The 15,078-nt window shown below is 46.3% G+C and overlaps 1 protein-coding gene across 6 annotated transcripts in view; it reads right to left on the bottom strand.

Moving 5' to 3' along the window:
* The window catches only part of AGBL2 (AGBL carboxypeptidase 2), a 55,729-nt gene that overhangs the window by 22,912 nt on the left and 17,739 nt on the right, over positions 1–15,078 (bottom strand). For all 6 annotated transcript variants that reach the window (XM_062196154.1, XM_062196155.1, XM_062196157.1 and 3 more), the window contains 3 exons: positions 8,091–8,235; positions 5,656–6,438; positions 3,988–4,144 (listed from right to left, as the gene is read on the bottom strand). In XM_062196154.1, coding sequence (XP_062052138.1) covers positions 3,988–4,144; positions 5,656–6,438; positions 8,091–8,235 — 1,085 coding nt within the window. The remainder of the gene's footprint in view (positions 1–3,987; positions 4,145–5,655; positions 6,439–8,090; positions 8,236–15,078) is intronic.

The following is a 15,078-nucleotide window of genomic DNA, read 5'->3' as shown; positions in this document are numbered from 1 at the left end:
GGACTTGAACTGGTGCCCATGTGGGATGCTGGTTGACATGGGAGGTGACAGCTTAACCCACTGCGCCATGCCAGCCCTTCTTTTTACCAGATATGAGCAGTTGATATGTTGTCATCTGAACAGGATTTGGTTCCCCAAACTCACTCAGATGTTTAAACCCCAGTCTTATGCTAACAATTAACAGACTGAGTGGAGCCACTGCTGGGAATGCCCACATCCCATATCAAAGCGCCTGGCTACTCTGTGCTTCGGATCCAACTTCCTACTAATGCACCTGGTGGGCAGCAGATGATAGTCCAAGGACTTGGGTTCATGGGAGACCTGGGTGGAGTTCCTGGCTGTTGGCTTTGGCCTGGAACAATGTGGGCTGTTGCAGCATTTGGGGAGGGAACTAGCAGACAGAAGATCTTTCTCTGTTAGTTGTGGATACTCGATCTAATTATGGTATGAGGGAGGTGGATCCAACAGGAGGTCCTTAGGTCATTGGAAGCTTGTCCTTTTAGGTGGTTCTCACAAGAAGGTTGGCTGTATAAGCCATGCTGCTTCCTGGCCCAGCATGTGACTGTACCTCCACCATCTTTTTGCTTCACTAAATGCCTGAATCAATGGGCTGCCCAGTCTTGGACTATGAACCTTCAAAACTTGAAGCTGAAACAAATCTCCCTTCCAAAGTAGCTCCTCTCGGGTATTTTATTTATTTATTTGAAACTGGAGAGAGAGGGAGGGAGGGGTGAGGGAAAAGGGGAAAGACAGAGAGAGAAATTTTTTGATTGATTCTATCCACTGGTTCTAGGCCAGACCAAAGCCAGGAGCCTGAAACTCAGTCCTGGAAGCAGCTACTCGAACCATCACCTGATGCTACCCAGGTGCATTACCACAGAGCTGGATGAGAAGCAGGGTAGTCAAGACTGGAAGCAGCACTCCAATATGGGATGTGGGCATACCAAGAAGTGGCTTAATCTGCTGTGCCTCATTTTCTTTCCAACTGATAGCCACAGTTTGTGGGTCTATTTATTTATTTAAATTTTTTTTAAAGTTTGTAGAGGATTGGGTTAATTTTTTTTTTCCTTTTTAAAGATTTACTTATATATTGGGAAGGCACAGTTACAGAGAGGCAGAGGCACAGAGAGAGGTCTTCCATCTGCTGGTTCACTCCCCAAATGGCTGCAATGGCTGGAGCTGTGCCAATCCAAAGCCAGGAGCCAGGAGCTTCTTCCAGGTCTCCCACACAGCTGCAGGGGCCCAAGGACTTGGGCCATCTTCTACTGCTTTCCCAGGCCATAGCAGGGAGCTGGATTGGAAGTGGAACAGCTGGGACTCGAACCAACGCCCATATAGGATGCCAGCATGCAGGCGGCAGCTTTATCTGGACTGTGGATCTATTTACGATGCAAAAAACCAGCTTCTAAACCAATGCAGATTATCTGTGTATGCTCAGCTGTGTCATAGCTTTTAGCCCACTCTTAAAAATTTGTTTTCATTACCTTTTAATATTTTTCAGTTATTTGTCATCTTGCATTAGACAACCTATTCTGTAGAGCCTGACAGTACATTAGCATTCTGTTTGTTCTTCAAATCTTTCACTGCCAACACAGGATTCAGAGTGATAGATACCAGCTCTCTGCTGTGGCCTGGGAAAGCAGTAGAAGATGGCCCAAGTGCTTGGTCCCCTGCACCCTCACAGGAGACCTGGAAGAAGTTCCTGGCTCCTGGCTTCAGATCAGGGCAGCTCCAGCCATTGCAGCTATCTGGGGAGTGAACCAGCAGATGGAAGACCTCTCTCTCTCTGTCTGTCTCTACCTCTCTCTCTAGCTCTTTCAAATAAATAAAATAAATCTTTTTTTTTTTTTTAAAGAGTGATAGATAATTCCATCTACTTACGGCTTCAACTTACGCCTAGGCAAAGCAGCCAGAGCAAAAGTTTTTTAAAGACTTTTTTTTAAAGATTTATTTTATTTATTTGAAAGACAGAGTTACAGAGAGAGGCAGAGACAGAGAGAGAGGTCTTCTATCCACTGGTTCACTCCCCAGTTCGCTGCAACAGCTGGAGCTGCGCTGATTCGAAGCCAGGAGCCAGGAGCTTCTTCCAGGTCTCCCAGGCCAGGGCTTTAACTCGCTGCGCCATAGCACTGGCCCCGCAAATTTATTTTTTAAATCTTCACTGAGCTATAATTCACAGGTCATAAAAGCCACTCATTTGGGGCCAGCACTGTGGTATAGCAGGTTATGCCACTGCCTGCAACACTGGCATTCCGCAGGAGCACTGGATCGAGTCCTGTCTGCTCCACTTATGGGTCTCCCACACAGGTGCAAGGGCCCAGGAACTTGGGCCATTTTCTACTGCTTTCTCAGGCCATAGCAGAGAGCTGGATCGGAAGTGGAGCAGCTGGGTCTCAAACTGGTGCCCATATGGGATGCTGGTGCTTCAGGCCAGGGTGTTAACCTGCTGCACCATAGTGCTGGCCCCTGCTCCACTTCTGACCCAGTTGCCTGCTAATGCACCTGGGGAAGCAGCAGGAGATGGCCCAAGGATTTGGGCCCCTGCACCTACGTAGGAATCCTGGATGGAATTCCAGTCTCCTGGCTTCAGTCTGACCTTGCTCTGGTTGTGACCATTTGGGGAGTGAACCAGCAGATCTCCCTCTCTGTCTCTCTTTCTCTCCCTGTCTGTAACTCTGCCTTTCATATAAGTAAATAAATCTTTTAAAAAATTCACTCATTTAAAGTGCATAATTCAATGCTTTAACCATACACACAGAATAGTTCAGCTGTCACCACAATCTGTTTAGAATATTTTCATCACCAGAAAAAGAAATTCAATACTCATTAGCAGTCATGCCCCTGCCCTCACCCCCCCACAGTCCTGGGCAATCACTAACTACTGTCTGTCTCTACAGATTTGTCTTTTCTCAACATTTCACATAACAAAATCACACTGCATATGGCTTCCTGTGTCAGGCTTCTCTCACTTAACATAATGTGTTCAAGGTTCATCTGTGTCTTATTCATCAGTACTTAAATCTTTTTATTGGTGAATAACATAATGCCGTATGAATACACATTTTATTTATCTGCACATGGGTTGATGGACATAGCAATTCTTAAATCACGCCTTTCTAACTTTTTTTTTAAAGATTTTATTTATTTCAAAGATTGAGTTACAGAGAGAGGCAAAGACAGAGAGTGAGGTCTCCCATCTTCTAGTTCGCTCCCCAAATGGTCCCAACAGCCAGAGCTAAGCCGATCTGAAACCAGGAGCCAGACAGGGGCCAAGAGCTTCTTCTGGGTCTTCCACATAGGTGCAGGGGCCCAAGCACTTGGGCCATCCTTGGCTGCTTTCCCATATGGATTGACATGGAGCAGCTGGAACTCAAACCAGCGCCCATATGGGATGCTGGCACTACAGATTGGGGCTTTAACTCAATGCACCACAGCGCCAGCCCCAGACTTTCTAAATTCTCAAAGTCTCGGTTGCTGGGACATGCCCAAGATAATAAAAAGAGATACCAAGTGACAAAACATTACATATAGAAGAGTGACTGGAGCCAGCACTGTGGCACAGTGGACTAAGCCTCTGCCTGTGGTGCTGGCATCCTGGATGGGTACTGGTTCTAGTCCCAGCTTCTCCCCTTTGATATAGCTCTCTGCTATGGCCTAGGAAAGCAGTGGAAGATGGCCCAAGTCCTGGGCACCTACATGGGAGACTTGGAAGAAGCACCTGGCTCCTGGCTTCAGTTTGGCCTAGCTCTGCCATTGTGGCCATTTGGGGAGTGAAACAACAGATCAAAGACCTTTCTCTCTGTCTTTCCCTCTCTCTGTCTGTAACTCTACTTGTCAAATAAACAAAAATGCAAATCTTAAAGGAAAAACAAAGCCTCTGGATCACTCTGCACTGCAGGGAACACACACATTCTTTAAACAAACAATAAAAAGAACAGTGAGCTCTCTAGTCCCTCAGTCAGTGGACAGATTACCTTAGGTGCTTACCTTATCTGGTGCATTTTTGCTTAACATTAAAGGAAAGACTCGCTCATGAAGCCAGTACTTGCGATTGTTGTTATTACAGCCATACAGGAAGATATTATTCTTACGGCTGTGGCCATGGAAATCACAATACAAGAGGACTTCTCTTTCCTCAAGAAGTCTGTCAAGGAGATGAAGAACTCAGTAGACACCCAAATTCATGCAAATAATCAAGGATCGTTTGGAGTCTTCCCTAAGTATGGCTATTGACAGCTTTCTTCCCCCACTACAAAAATCTCAACTTCAGTGGCCTTCAAAGGACCCTATGCCCATCCTCAGCCATTGCTGAAAACATGTTACCAGCACCCCGGCCTCTGCTAGTCAGAGGGACTTGAAATGGAAAGCTTCTTTAAAAGATTGATCTATTTATTTTCATCTACTTGAAAGGAAGAGTGGCAGAGTGATGGAGTGCAAAGACATTTTCCATACACTGACTGGTTCATTCCCCATGTGCCTGCAATAGCCAGGGCTGGGTTGGGTTGAAGCCAGGAACTCAGAACTCCGTATGGATCTGCTGCATGGGTGGCAGGGGCCCAAGCACTTTAGCCATCATCCGCCACCTCCTAGGATGCATTAGCAGGAAACTGGATTGGCAGTGGAGTAGCCAAGACTTGAACTGGCACTACAATATGGGATGCAGCTGTCAGCAGTAGCAGCTTAACCCACTGCACCACAACACCTGCCCTGAAATGGAAAGTTCTGACATGGAAAGAGGAAGTGGGTAAGCCTTGGGTAGGCTGACAAGGAAGTGGAGAAAAACTATAGAAGACCTCTCTCTGTCTCTCTTTCTCTCTGTAGCTCTCTCAAATGGATAAATAAATATAAAAAAATTCTAAAAAATCACAAAGCCAGCCAGTAGTATAATCAGGCCTGTCTGATAACCACACATGCTCTTAGCCACTCTGCCTGCTAGCCCAACACTTCCATTTACACAGTTAAGAGTAGAAGGTACATAGTCACATATTTTTATATGCTGTTTTCATTTGCGATTGAATGAAAACACCTAAAAGGTGGGCTCTGTTACATTCTAGTCTTCAACGGCTTTTACACAGGCTTGAAGAATGCAGCGTGACTTCATTTTCTTTCTGCATGACAAGCAGCGTTAGATGGTAATAAGGAACATAGACTCTGGGTCCACAGGGCCTGCGTTCAGGTATCTACTCTGTCACTTACTAGCTGTGCGAGCGCACACAAGTCATTTAACCTTGCTGGGCCGCCATTCTATCATCATATACATCACGGGATACTGACGCTCCCTGACCTCGCAGGGTTAGCACGAAGGTTACATGGGTCATGTGTGTAAAGCATTGAGTACAGTGCCTGTCACTTCATACATATGCAAATGAATTGTTAGCTATAAGAACAGAGTTTCATCATGAAGACTGGTGACTCTCTTCATCTTTTCCATTCAGTGATTTCACTTGTCAGTCAAACGGCTGTAGCTGCAGTGCTGTGTGTTCTGTTTCAACTCAAAGTGAAAGCCCAGATTTGGAAGTACAAAAATGAACAACGCCCCTGACTGTAAAGTCCAAAGCCACACCCATGCCTGTCGCGACAGAAGAGACCTCACACTAGAGCCTGGCTCTGGCACTCCTAGCATTCACCGAAAGCTCAACAGATCAAAGGCCTCACCTTTTGATCATGTTCCTGGTGTACCAAACGCAGGGGAAAGACTCCTTCAGGATGGTTTTATAGCGTCTGTTCAAGTCCCTTCCAGCCAGCGAACACCGGTAATTGCCCACAATCACACCATCTGGATTTAACATGGGAACCACCTTGAAGACAAAGATATCTCTGAGGAGCTGGGCATCTGGGGAATCGCTAAGGATGAAGTCCAAAAAGCCGTTCATAATCCAGGAGCCATTGCTCTCCCCAGGGTGGACCCTGGCGCTCAAGACCACGGCTTTCTTTGCGGCCGCCTCCTGCGGGGACCGGGATGGGTTGGTGATGGTGAGCAGGTAGACAGTATTTCCTGCCAGGCTCCTGCATAAAGTTCGGAGCTTGCAGAACTGAGACTGGGTGGGGTTGTTTGCCACTGACAGGAGGTAGCACTGCAAATCAGTGTACGTGTATGGGTAGAAATGGGCAAAAAAGCAAGTGTCCTGGTCATGTGGAAACTGAACGGTCCACGTGAGGCAGTAGAAGGGCTGCTGCCCATCATCCGCGTTGTTCTTATAGTACTTGATTTCATTGCCCTCTCTCCTCCAGCCAATGCTGTAGGTGCTGGCATCCAGCTGGGAGTACATGAGTGGCTTCATCCCTGCAGTATAAAGGCTCTTGGGTTTCAGCAGGTTCACAATGGTGAAGCGGTAGGTGGTATCTTTCCTGGTGTTCTGAACGCGAAAATAAAACCACTGCGTGTGCTTGTTTGTGTAAAGGTCAGTTCGCAAGGTAAGTTCATACTCATAGGTGCCGCTGTAATGGAGAAAACAGGAGGACGTCTCTGTGACTTCACATGCCTCTCAAAAAGCAGATTTGGCATAATACTGTTTTCTCCTGGTAAAAGTAGGTGTTACTACAATAGAAAAGCCTACTGCATCAAAACAGTTATTTTCTAATTTATCTGGTTCTCTAACTTACAGAGCAGATTTGCAGAAGCTTGGAAAAGGAAAGTTTGTTTAGGGTGAGGAAGCTGTATGGGACGTTCAGCAGGTCTGTGATGTCCTCCCAGAGTCCCCCAAGCACTGACCACGGCACTACATTTCTCCGAAACACACCCAGCAGTGGCCAGGGCCCTCTGGTGGCTGCTAGCATGCCCATCTTAGAGATCACCACCGTGGAAATGTTTCTTACCTCTGGTCATCAATTATTTCAAGACAGAATGTATTCATCTTGTTTAAAACAATCAGGACTGACTTGCAGAAGAGAAAATACAAATAGCTAAAAAATATATGAAAAGGTACTCACCCACATGCATACTTAAAGAAATGAAAACTAAAGTCAGATGTCATTTCTCCCTCTATCTCATCATCATCCTAGCACTGGGAACAGGCAGTGTTATACACTGCTGCTGCGAACTGAAATCATATTGGAGGGTGATTCGGCAATAACTAGGAATAAAGTGTTTAAAGAATGTGTTTAGAGTGTTTAAATGTGTTTAACACATTTAACACATTTCAACCTGGCCCAGTCCTTGCTCTTGCAGCCATTTGGGAAGCAAACCAGCAATGGAAGATCGATTCTCTCTCTTTTTCTCTCTCCCTCTTCTTCCCTCCCTCTTCTTCCCACCCTTCCCTCCCTCCCTCCTTCCCTGTCACTTTGCTTTCAAATAAATAAACTAATTTAAAAAAAGTTTATTTTGGTGCAAAAGAATTTTGAAAGCCATACATAGTTTTTTCATAGTATGCATTTTCATGAACTTTTTTGAAGACCCCACATACACATGGATTTCTAAAAAAATTTTGCACCAAGATAAATTTCTTTTCATTCCATTTTTCATAAGCTTTTTGAAGCATCCTTGTAATAAACTACTGCATCTGGAAGTATTATTATAGGAATTTTATGTATATATTTTTTGCCATATAAATTTCAAGTGAGCATCAATTTATAAAAGAAGAAACAATTTACATAATGTATTATTCTGAGAAAAAACACGAACTATAATTATTCCAATTCTTTTTCACCCCCACAGTCCTTCCCTGTCACCTCTCCTTGTTTTCTAAGATTTATTTATTTGAAAGGTAGAGTTACAGAGAGAGGGAGAGTCAGAAAGAAAAAGATCTTCCACTGGCTGGTACTCCCCAAATGGCTGCAACAGCTGGGGCTGGTCTAGGCCTCAACCAGGAGACCAGAGCTCTATCTGGGTCTCCCACGTGGACGAAGAGGCCCAGGTACCTGGGGCAACTTCCACTGCCCGACCAGATACATTAGCAGGGAGCTGGATCAGAAGCGGAGCAGCCAGGCTTTGAACGAGGGCTGCTAGTATGGAGGCAACAACTTAGCCCATCGTGCCACGGTGCTGCCCCCCACCACTTCTTACAATCACTCCTCATTCCTAGTATCGATCCCGAAGACACCTCTCAGTCACCCCACTTGTGACCCCCGTGGGAACCTCCTCCGTTACTCACACTCTGACAGCTTTCTGCAGATTCCCACTCTCGAACCGTGACTCAAACAGCAGAGTGTGATCTTCCGGCCCTTGCAGGGGCACAGCAAGTTCCTTGATCATGCCCCGTTTGCCTCCCACTCTGGAACTGGTGAAATAGGATCCTTCTGCGGGCAGTGCGGACAAGAGAGGCACATTTAGACCAGGCTGCATTCAGAGTCCATTCCCTCAGCAAATACTGACAGAGCCCCCCTGAGCAGTCGACACCATTTTGCTTGTAACAGCAAATATCCAGGTTTTCATCCATCCGTTCTGAGACGTCTAATTTTCAATAGTGTGTTTCTTCGAAGCCCTTTAAGTGGTTCAGAGTACTTCCTTTTGCTTCATGAATTTGTACCCAACTAACCCTAATTTAAAAGGATGTTGGGCTGGCGCCGTGGCTCAATAGGCTAATCCTCCGCCTGCGGCGCCGGCACACTGGGTTCTAGTCCCAGTCGGGGCACCGGATTCTGTCCCAGTTGCCCCTCTTCCAGGCCAGCTCTCTGCTGTGGCCCGGGAGTGCAGTGGAGGATGGCCCAAGTGCTTGGGCCCTGCACCCGCATGGGAGACCAGGAGAAGCACCTGGCTCCTGGCCTTGGATCGGCGTAGCTCCGGCCGTAGCAGCCATTTGGGGGGGTGAACCAATGGAAGGAAGACCTTTCTCTCTGTCTTTCTCTCTCTCACTAACTCTAGCAAATAAATTAAAAAAACAAATACGTGACTTAATTATTAAAAAAAAAAAAAAGTTTCACGGAGAGAGGAGAAACGGGGGGGTGGGGTCTTCCATCCGATGGTTCACAAATTGGCCGCAATGGCTGGACCGAAGCCAGGAGCCAGGAGCTTCTTCCAGGTCTCCCATGTGGGTGCAGGGGCCCAAGGACTTTGGGCCGTCTTCTACTGCTTTCCCAGGCCACAGCAGAGAGCTGGATGGGAAGTGGAGCGGGACTCAAACCAGCACCCTTATGGGATGCCGGCGCCTCAGGCCAGGGTGCACCACAGCGCTGGCCCCCTAAAAAGTGATTTTTTAAAAAGACTTATTTATTGGCCGGCGCTGTAGCTTAACAGGCTAATCCTCCGCCTTGAGGCGCCGGCACACCAGGTTCTAGTCCCGGTGGGGGCTCTGGATTCTATCCCGCTTGCCCCTCTTCCAGGCCAGCTCTCTGCTATGGCCCGGGAAGACAGTGGAGGATGGCCCAAGTGCTTGGGCCCTGAACCCGCATGGGAGACCAGGAGAAGCACCTGGCTCCTGGCTTCGGATCAGCGCGATGCGCCGGCCGCAGTGGCCATTGGAGGGTGAACCAACGGCAAAAAGGAAGACCTTTCTCTCTGTCTCTCTCTCTCACTATCCACTCTGCCTGTCAAAAAATAAATAAATAAATAAATAAATAAAAATTTAAAAAAAGACTTATTTATTGATTTGAAAGGCAGAGTTACAAAAAGGGAAGGAGAGACAGAGATGATCTGCTCAGCAGTTCACTCCTCAGATGGCCACTATGGTCAGCACAGCGCCAAGCCAAAGCAAGGAGCCTGGAACTCCACCCAGGTCTCCCGTGTGGCTGCAGGGGCCCAGGTACTTGGGTTGTCCTTGACTTCTCTCCCAGGTGCATCAGCAGGGAGCTGAATTGGAAGCAGAATAGCCAGGACTCCGACAGGCACATGAAGCCGGCACATGAAGCGATATTTTAACATCTGAAACTAAATGGAATAAGACATAATACACTTTAACTATTTTTATGGAGGATCTGAAAACACTGCAATCTTAATACAGTCAATAATAATACCTATGCCGGGGCCGTGGCTCAATAGGCTGATCCTCCGCCTTGCGGCGCCGGCACACCAGGTTCTAGTCCCGGTAGGGGCACAGGATTCTGTCCCCGTTGCCCCTCTTCCAGGCCAGCTCTCTGCTATGGCCAGGGAAGGCAGTGGAGGATGGCCCAAGTGCTTGGGCCCTGCACCCCATGGGAGACCAGGAGAAGCACCCGGCTCCTGCCATCGGATCAGTGCAGTGCGCCGGCAACAGCGCGCCTACTGCGGCGGCCATTGGAGGGTGAACCAACGGCAAAAGGAAGACCTTTCTCTCTGTCTCTCTCTCTCTCACTGTCCACTCTGCCTGTCAAAAAATAAAAAATAAATAAAAAAATAATGATAACACCTATTGCAATCAATAATACCTATTCACCAATTTTTTAAGAGGAAATAAAGTCTACTCCACATAATTTGTTGGTATAGCCTTCCAGATTTAAATAAAATAAAAATAAAAATTTGAGAAGAATTGGGATGGGCGAATTTGCATATGAGGGTTCCAAAATACAGTTATGTGTGAAAATAAAAGATGCAGCTGGCACTTTATAATGAAGCTAAAACAAAAAGTTATAAAATCTAACAAAACTCAGGTTACAATCACAACCCCTAATCCTCAGAATAATCAATTGTCAATTTTTTTTTTTTTTGACAGGCAGAGTGGATAGTGAGAGAGAGAGACAAAGAGAAAGGTCTTCCTTTTTGCCGTTGGTTCACCCTCCAATGGCCGCTGCAGCCAGCACATTGCGCTGATCCGAAGCCAGGAGCCAGGTGCTTCTCCTGGTCTCCCATGCGGGTGCAGGGCCCAAGTACTTGGGCCATCCTCCACTGCCTTCCCGGGCCACAGCAGAGAGCTGGCCCGGAAGAGGGGCAACCGGGATAGAATCCAGTGCCCCAACCGGGACTAGAACCTGGTGTGCCGGCGCTGCAAGGCGGAGGATTAGCCTGTTAAGCCACAGCACCGGCCAATTGTCAATTTTTTAATATGGAGTTACAAGTTTTCAAATTCAGAGACAGTGCCATCAGATATCCTTGATTTTTGTAGTTACTTTTACAAAACTATTTTAGAGCTTTATAATTTTTTCAAGAACTCTGTTCCATACTAAAAAAAATTTATTGGGGTCAGCATTGTGGTGTAATGGGTAAAGCTGCTGCCTGTGGTGCCAGCATCCCATATGAATGTTGGTTCAAGTCCTGTTTCTCTACTTCCCATCCAGCTCCCTGCTAATGGCCTGGGAAAGCAGCGGAATCTGGCCCAAGTCCTTGGGTCCCCGTTCCTATACAGAGGTATGGAAGAAGCTCCTGCATCCTGGCTTTGGTCTGGCCCAGCCCTAGTTGTTGCAGCCATGCGGGGAGTGAACCAGTGGATCAAAGATCTCTGTTAATCTCTCTCTCTCTTGCTCTGTAACTGTGCCTTTCAAATAAAAAAATCTTTAAAAAAGAGATTTATTTATTTGAAAAAACAAGAGAGAGAAGAGACAGAGAGAAGTCTTCCATCTGCTGTTTTCACTTGCCGAATGGTCCCAATAGCCAGTTCTGGGCCAGGCCAAAGCCACAAAGGTGATGGGGGCCCAAGCTCTTGGGTCATTTTCAGCTGCTTTCCCTGGCGCATTATCAGGAAGCGGGGTCAGAAGTGAAAGCAGCTTGGGGCCAGTGTTGTGGCCATATGGGTGCCGGCTGGAATCCTGGCTGCTCCACTTCTGATCCAGCTCCCTGCTGATGTGCCTGGGAAGTCAATGGAAGATGGCCCAAGTGCTTGGGCCCCTGCACCCGCATGGAGACCTGTAAGAAGCTCCTGACTCCTGGCTTCAGATCAGCCCAGCTCTGGCCATTGTGACCATTTGGGGAGTGAACCAGCAGATGGAAGACCTTTCTCTCTGTCTCTCCCTCTGTCTGTAGCTCTAACTCTCAAATAAATAAATAAAATCTTTTTTTTTTAAAAAGACATATTTTTCACCTTTTGTTGATTTTCTCTTAAATTGATGAAAAATGTCTAGATTTAACACTTGTCAGTGATTTCACAATTCAAGTAATTTTTTTTAAAGATTTATTTATTTGAAAGTCAGAGTTACAGAGGCAGAGGCAGACAAGAGAGGTCTTCCTTCCACTGATTCACTCCCCACATGGCTGTAATGACTGGAGCTGGACCTATCTAAAGCCAGGACCCTGGAGCTTCTTCCTGGTCTCCCACACAAGTGCAGGGGCCCAAGCACTTGGGCCATCTTCTACTGCTTTCTCAGGCCATAGCAGAGAGCTGGATCAGAAGTGGTATAGCAAGGACTCAAACCAGCACCCACAGAGGATGCCGGCACTGAAGGCAGTGGCTTTACCCACTATTCCACAGTGCCAGGCACCTGATTTGTTTAAAAGAATTTTAAATTTATTTTCATCTAGTTTGAAAGGCAGAAAGACAGACAGGCAGACAGTTATCTTTCATTTGCAGTTCACTCTCCAAATGCCTGCAACAGCCTGGGCCAGGATCCCAAAGCTCAATCCAGGTCTTCCACGTGGTGACACAGACCCATGTCCTTCAGCCATCATCTCTCTGCTGCCTCCTAGCATTAGCACAACGCTGGGTTAGAAATGGAGGAGCTAAGACCTGAACCAGGCACTTCATATGGAATGCAGGTATCTTCCGTGGTGACTTAACTGCTGTGCCAAACAGCCGCTCTCCAGGTGTCATCAACAGAGGAACTTCAATGTTTTCTCCAGTCTCTGATGTAACATTTAAGTCAATCTAAGGTACAGCCCATAGTTCTCAAAAAGCAGAACATCTTTCCTTTGTTCCTCAATATTCCCATAGAACACAGATATTTTGGAGTCCCTAAAATGACAGACTCCCAAATTCTCCTTAGAACCTCATCTTCTTAGTTTTTTTAATTTCTTCATTCCTGAGAAATTCAAGGGACAAGATGGGGGCAGCTTCCACAACACTGTGTTAACAGGACCACTGGGCAATTTAGCAAAGAGCCACATCAGGAGATGATTAATCCAGGTCTCTTCACTCACAGCAGCACCTTCCGCCTAACATTTTCCAAACTCCTCCACGGGCATTCCATAATGTAGAGCTCAGGCAGACTGAATGGCTGCACCTTATTTACTTCTCTGCATATAGATTTTCATCACATTAACATGACAAAGATCATAATCAAGGCAACTGGAAGTAGAGTGTGTGTGACTTCCATCGGCTCATTTCACTCTTCCAGTTGGAGGAATTGTAAAACCTATGCAGCCCCTCATCCTAGTTCTAGCTGTTTCTCCAAGGGCCTCTCCTGATTTCAGTGACAACGCCCCACACTTGGTACAGTCCTTCTGCAATAAAAACAGATTAACTTTCTGGTCATTATTAGAGACTGGTTTTGAAATTAGGAGAATCTTTTCCTTGCTATTTCTTCAATACAGTGTTTTACCAGGAAGACTTCAGCCTGGCACCTGTGCGTGCAATGCCTATCAGCTGGTTTTGCATGATAACAGAGGATGCCTCCTGGGCAGCTTCCTTTTCTATGTCCATCACTGTAACCAACTTATCAACCTGCCATTATAAAAATTCGCTCCTCCATGCTTGGGAAGGTTCATAGTACATTCCTTGGCTCACTTCTCTTTAGCATTATATCCCTTTTTCTAGTCTGAAATGTTAGTTCCCAACTCTCCTCCCCAGCACTTACTCTTTATTACAGCTAGTTGAACAGTTATGAAAAAGTATCATCCCATGGCTTAAATTTGTATTTATTTAGTGACTAGTGATGCTGGGTATCTCTGCATGTACTTATTAGCCATCTGGATGTTTTAATTAGCAAAGTATATATTCAAATCTTTTTTTTTTTTAAAAAGTGATAGAATTTTTTTTAGATTTATTTATTTATTTGAAAGTCAGAGTTACACAGAGAGAGGAGAGGCAGAGAAAAAGAGAGGTCTTCCATCCGCTGGTTCACTCCCCAATTGGCTGCAACGGCCAGAGCTGTGCCAATCCGAAGCCAGGAGCTTCTTCTGGGTTTCCCACATGGGTGCAGGGGCCCAAGGACTTGGGCCATCTTCTGCTTTTCCAGGCCATAGCAGAGAGGTGGATCAGAAGTGGAGCAGCTGAGTCTCAAACCGGCGCCCATACGGGATGCCTGCACTTCAGGCCAGGGCATTAACCCACTGCGCCGCAGTGCTGGCCCCTATTCAAATCTTTTGACCATTTTTGTGTTGGGTTGTTTGTCTTCTGACCATGGATTCTGGATACAAATTCTTTACCAAATGTATCACTTCCAACTATTTTATTTCAGTATGTAGTTTTCCCTTTTTTTAAAAAAAAATATTTATCTTCATCCATTTGAGGGCAGAGGGACAGAGAGAGAGCTTTACCTGTTGGTTCACTCCCCAAATACCCACAATAGCCTGGGCCATATGGAAGCCAGGAGCCTAGAACCCTATCTGGGTCTTCCTACTATCATGGGTAGCAGGGCCACACATTTGAGCCATCATCTGCTGCTTCCTAGGATACATCAGCAGGAACTGGATTGGAAGTAGAGACACAATTCGATCCAGGCCAAACCAGAATGTATTGTGGACATCCTAAATGGCAGCTTAACCCACTGTACCATAACATCTTCTCCAGTTTTTCCCTTTTTAAATTGTGCTTTGAAAAGCAACAACTTTACATTTAGATGAAGTCCAATTTATCAATTTTTATAAAAGATTTATTTTATTTGTTTGCAAGGCAGAGTTACAGAGAGAGAGGGAGAGAGAGACAGACAGGTCTTCCATCTGCCGGTTCACTCCCCATATGGCCCACAATGGTCAGTACTGGGCCAGGCTAAAGCTAGGAGCCAGGAGCCAGGAGCTTCATCTGGTTCTCCCACATGCGTGCAGGGGCCCAAGCAGTTAGGCCACCTTCTGCTGCTTCCCCAGGTGCATTAGGAGGGAGCTGGATTGGAAATGGAGCAGCCAAGACTTGAACCAGCAGCTATAGGGGATGCTGGCAGTGCAGGCCACCCATTACCCGCTATACCACAACACAGCCCCTGTACTGTTTTGCAGTATGTTCTGAACAGAAATGTTAGTCATTGACCTTTATCCTTCTTTTTCAATACGGACTATTCAGGGACCCTAGCTTTTCTATTTTCACATAAAAGGCCACTGGAATTTTGATAAGGATTGTATTTAATCTATAATGTTCAGGTAGTACT

This window comes from Lepus europaeus, chromosome 7, assembly GCF_033115175.1.
Source record: "Lepus europaeus isolate LE1 chromosome 7, mLepTim1.pri, whole genome shotgun sequence".
NCBI classification, from domain to species: Eukaryota; Metazoa; Chordata; class Mammalia; order Lagomorpha; family Leporidae; genus Lepus; species Lepus europaeus.
This window is presented reverse-complemented; position numbering and strand designations above follow the sequence as displayed.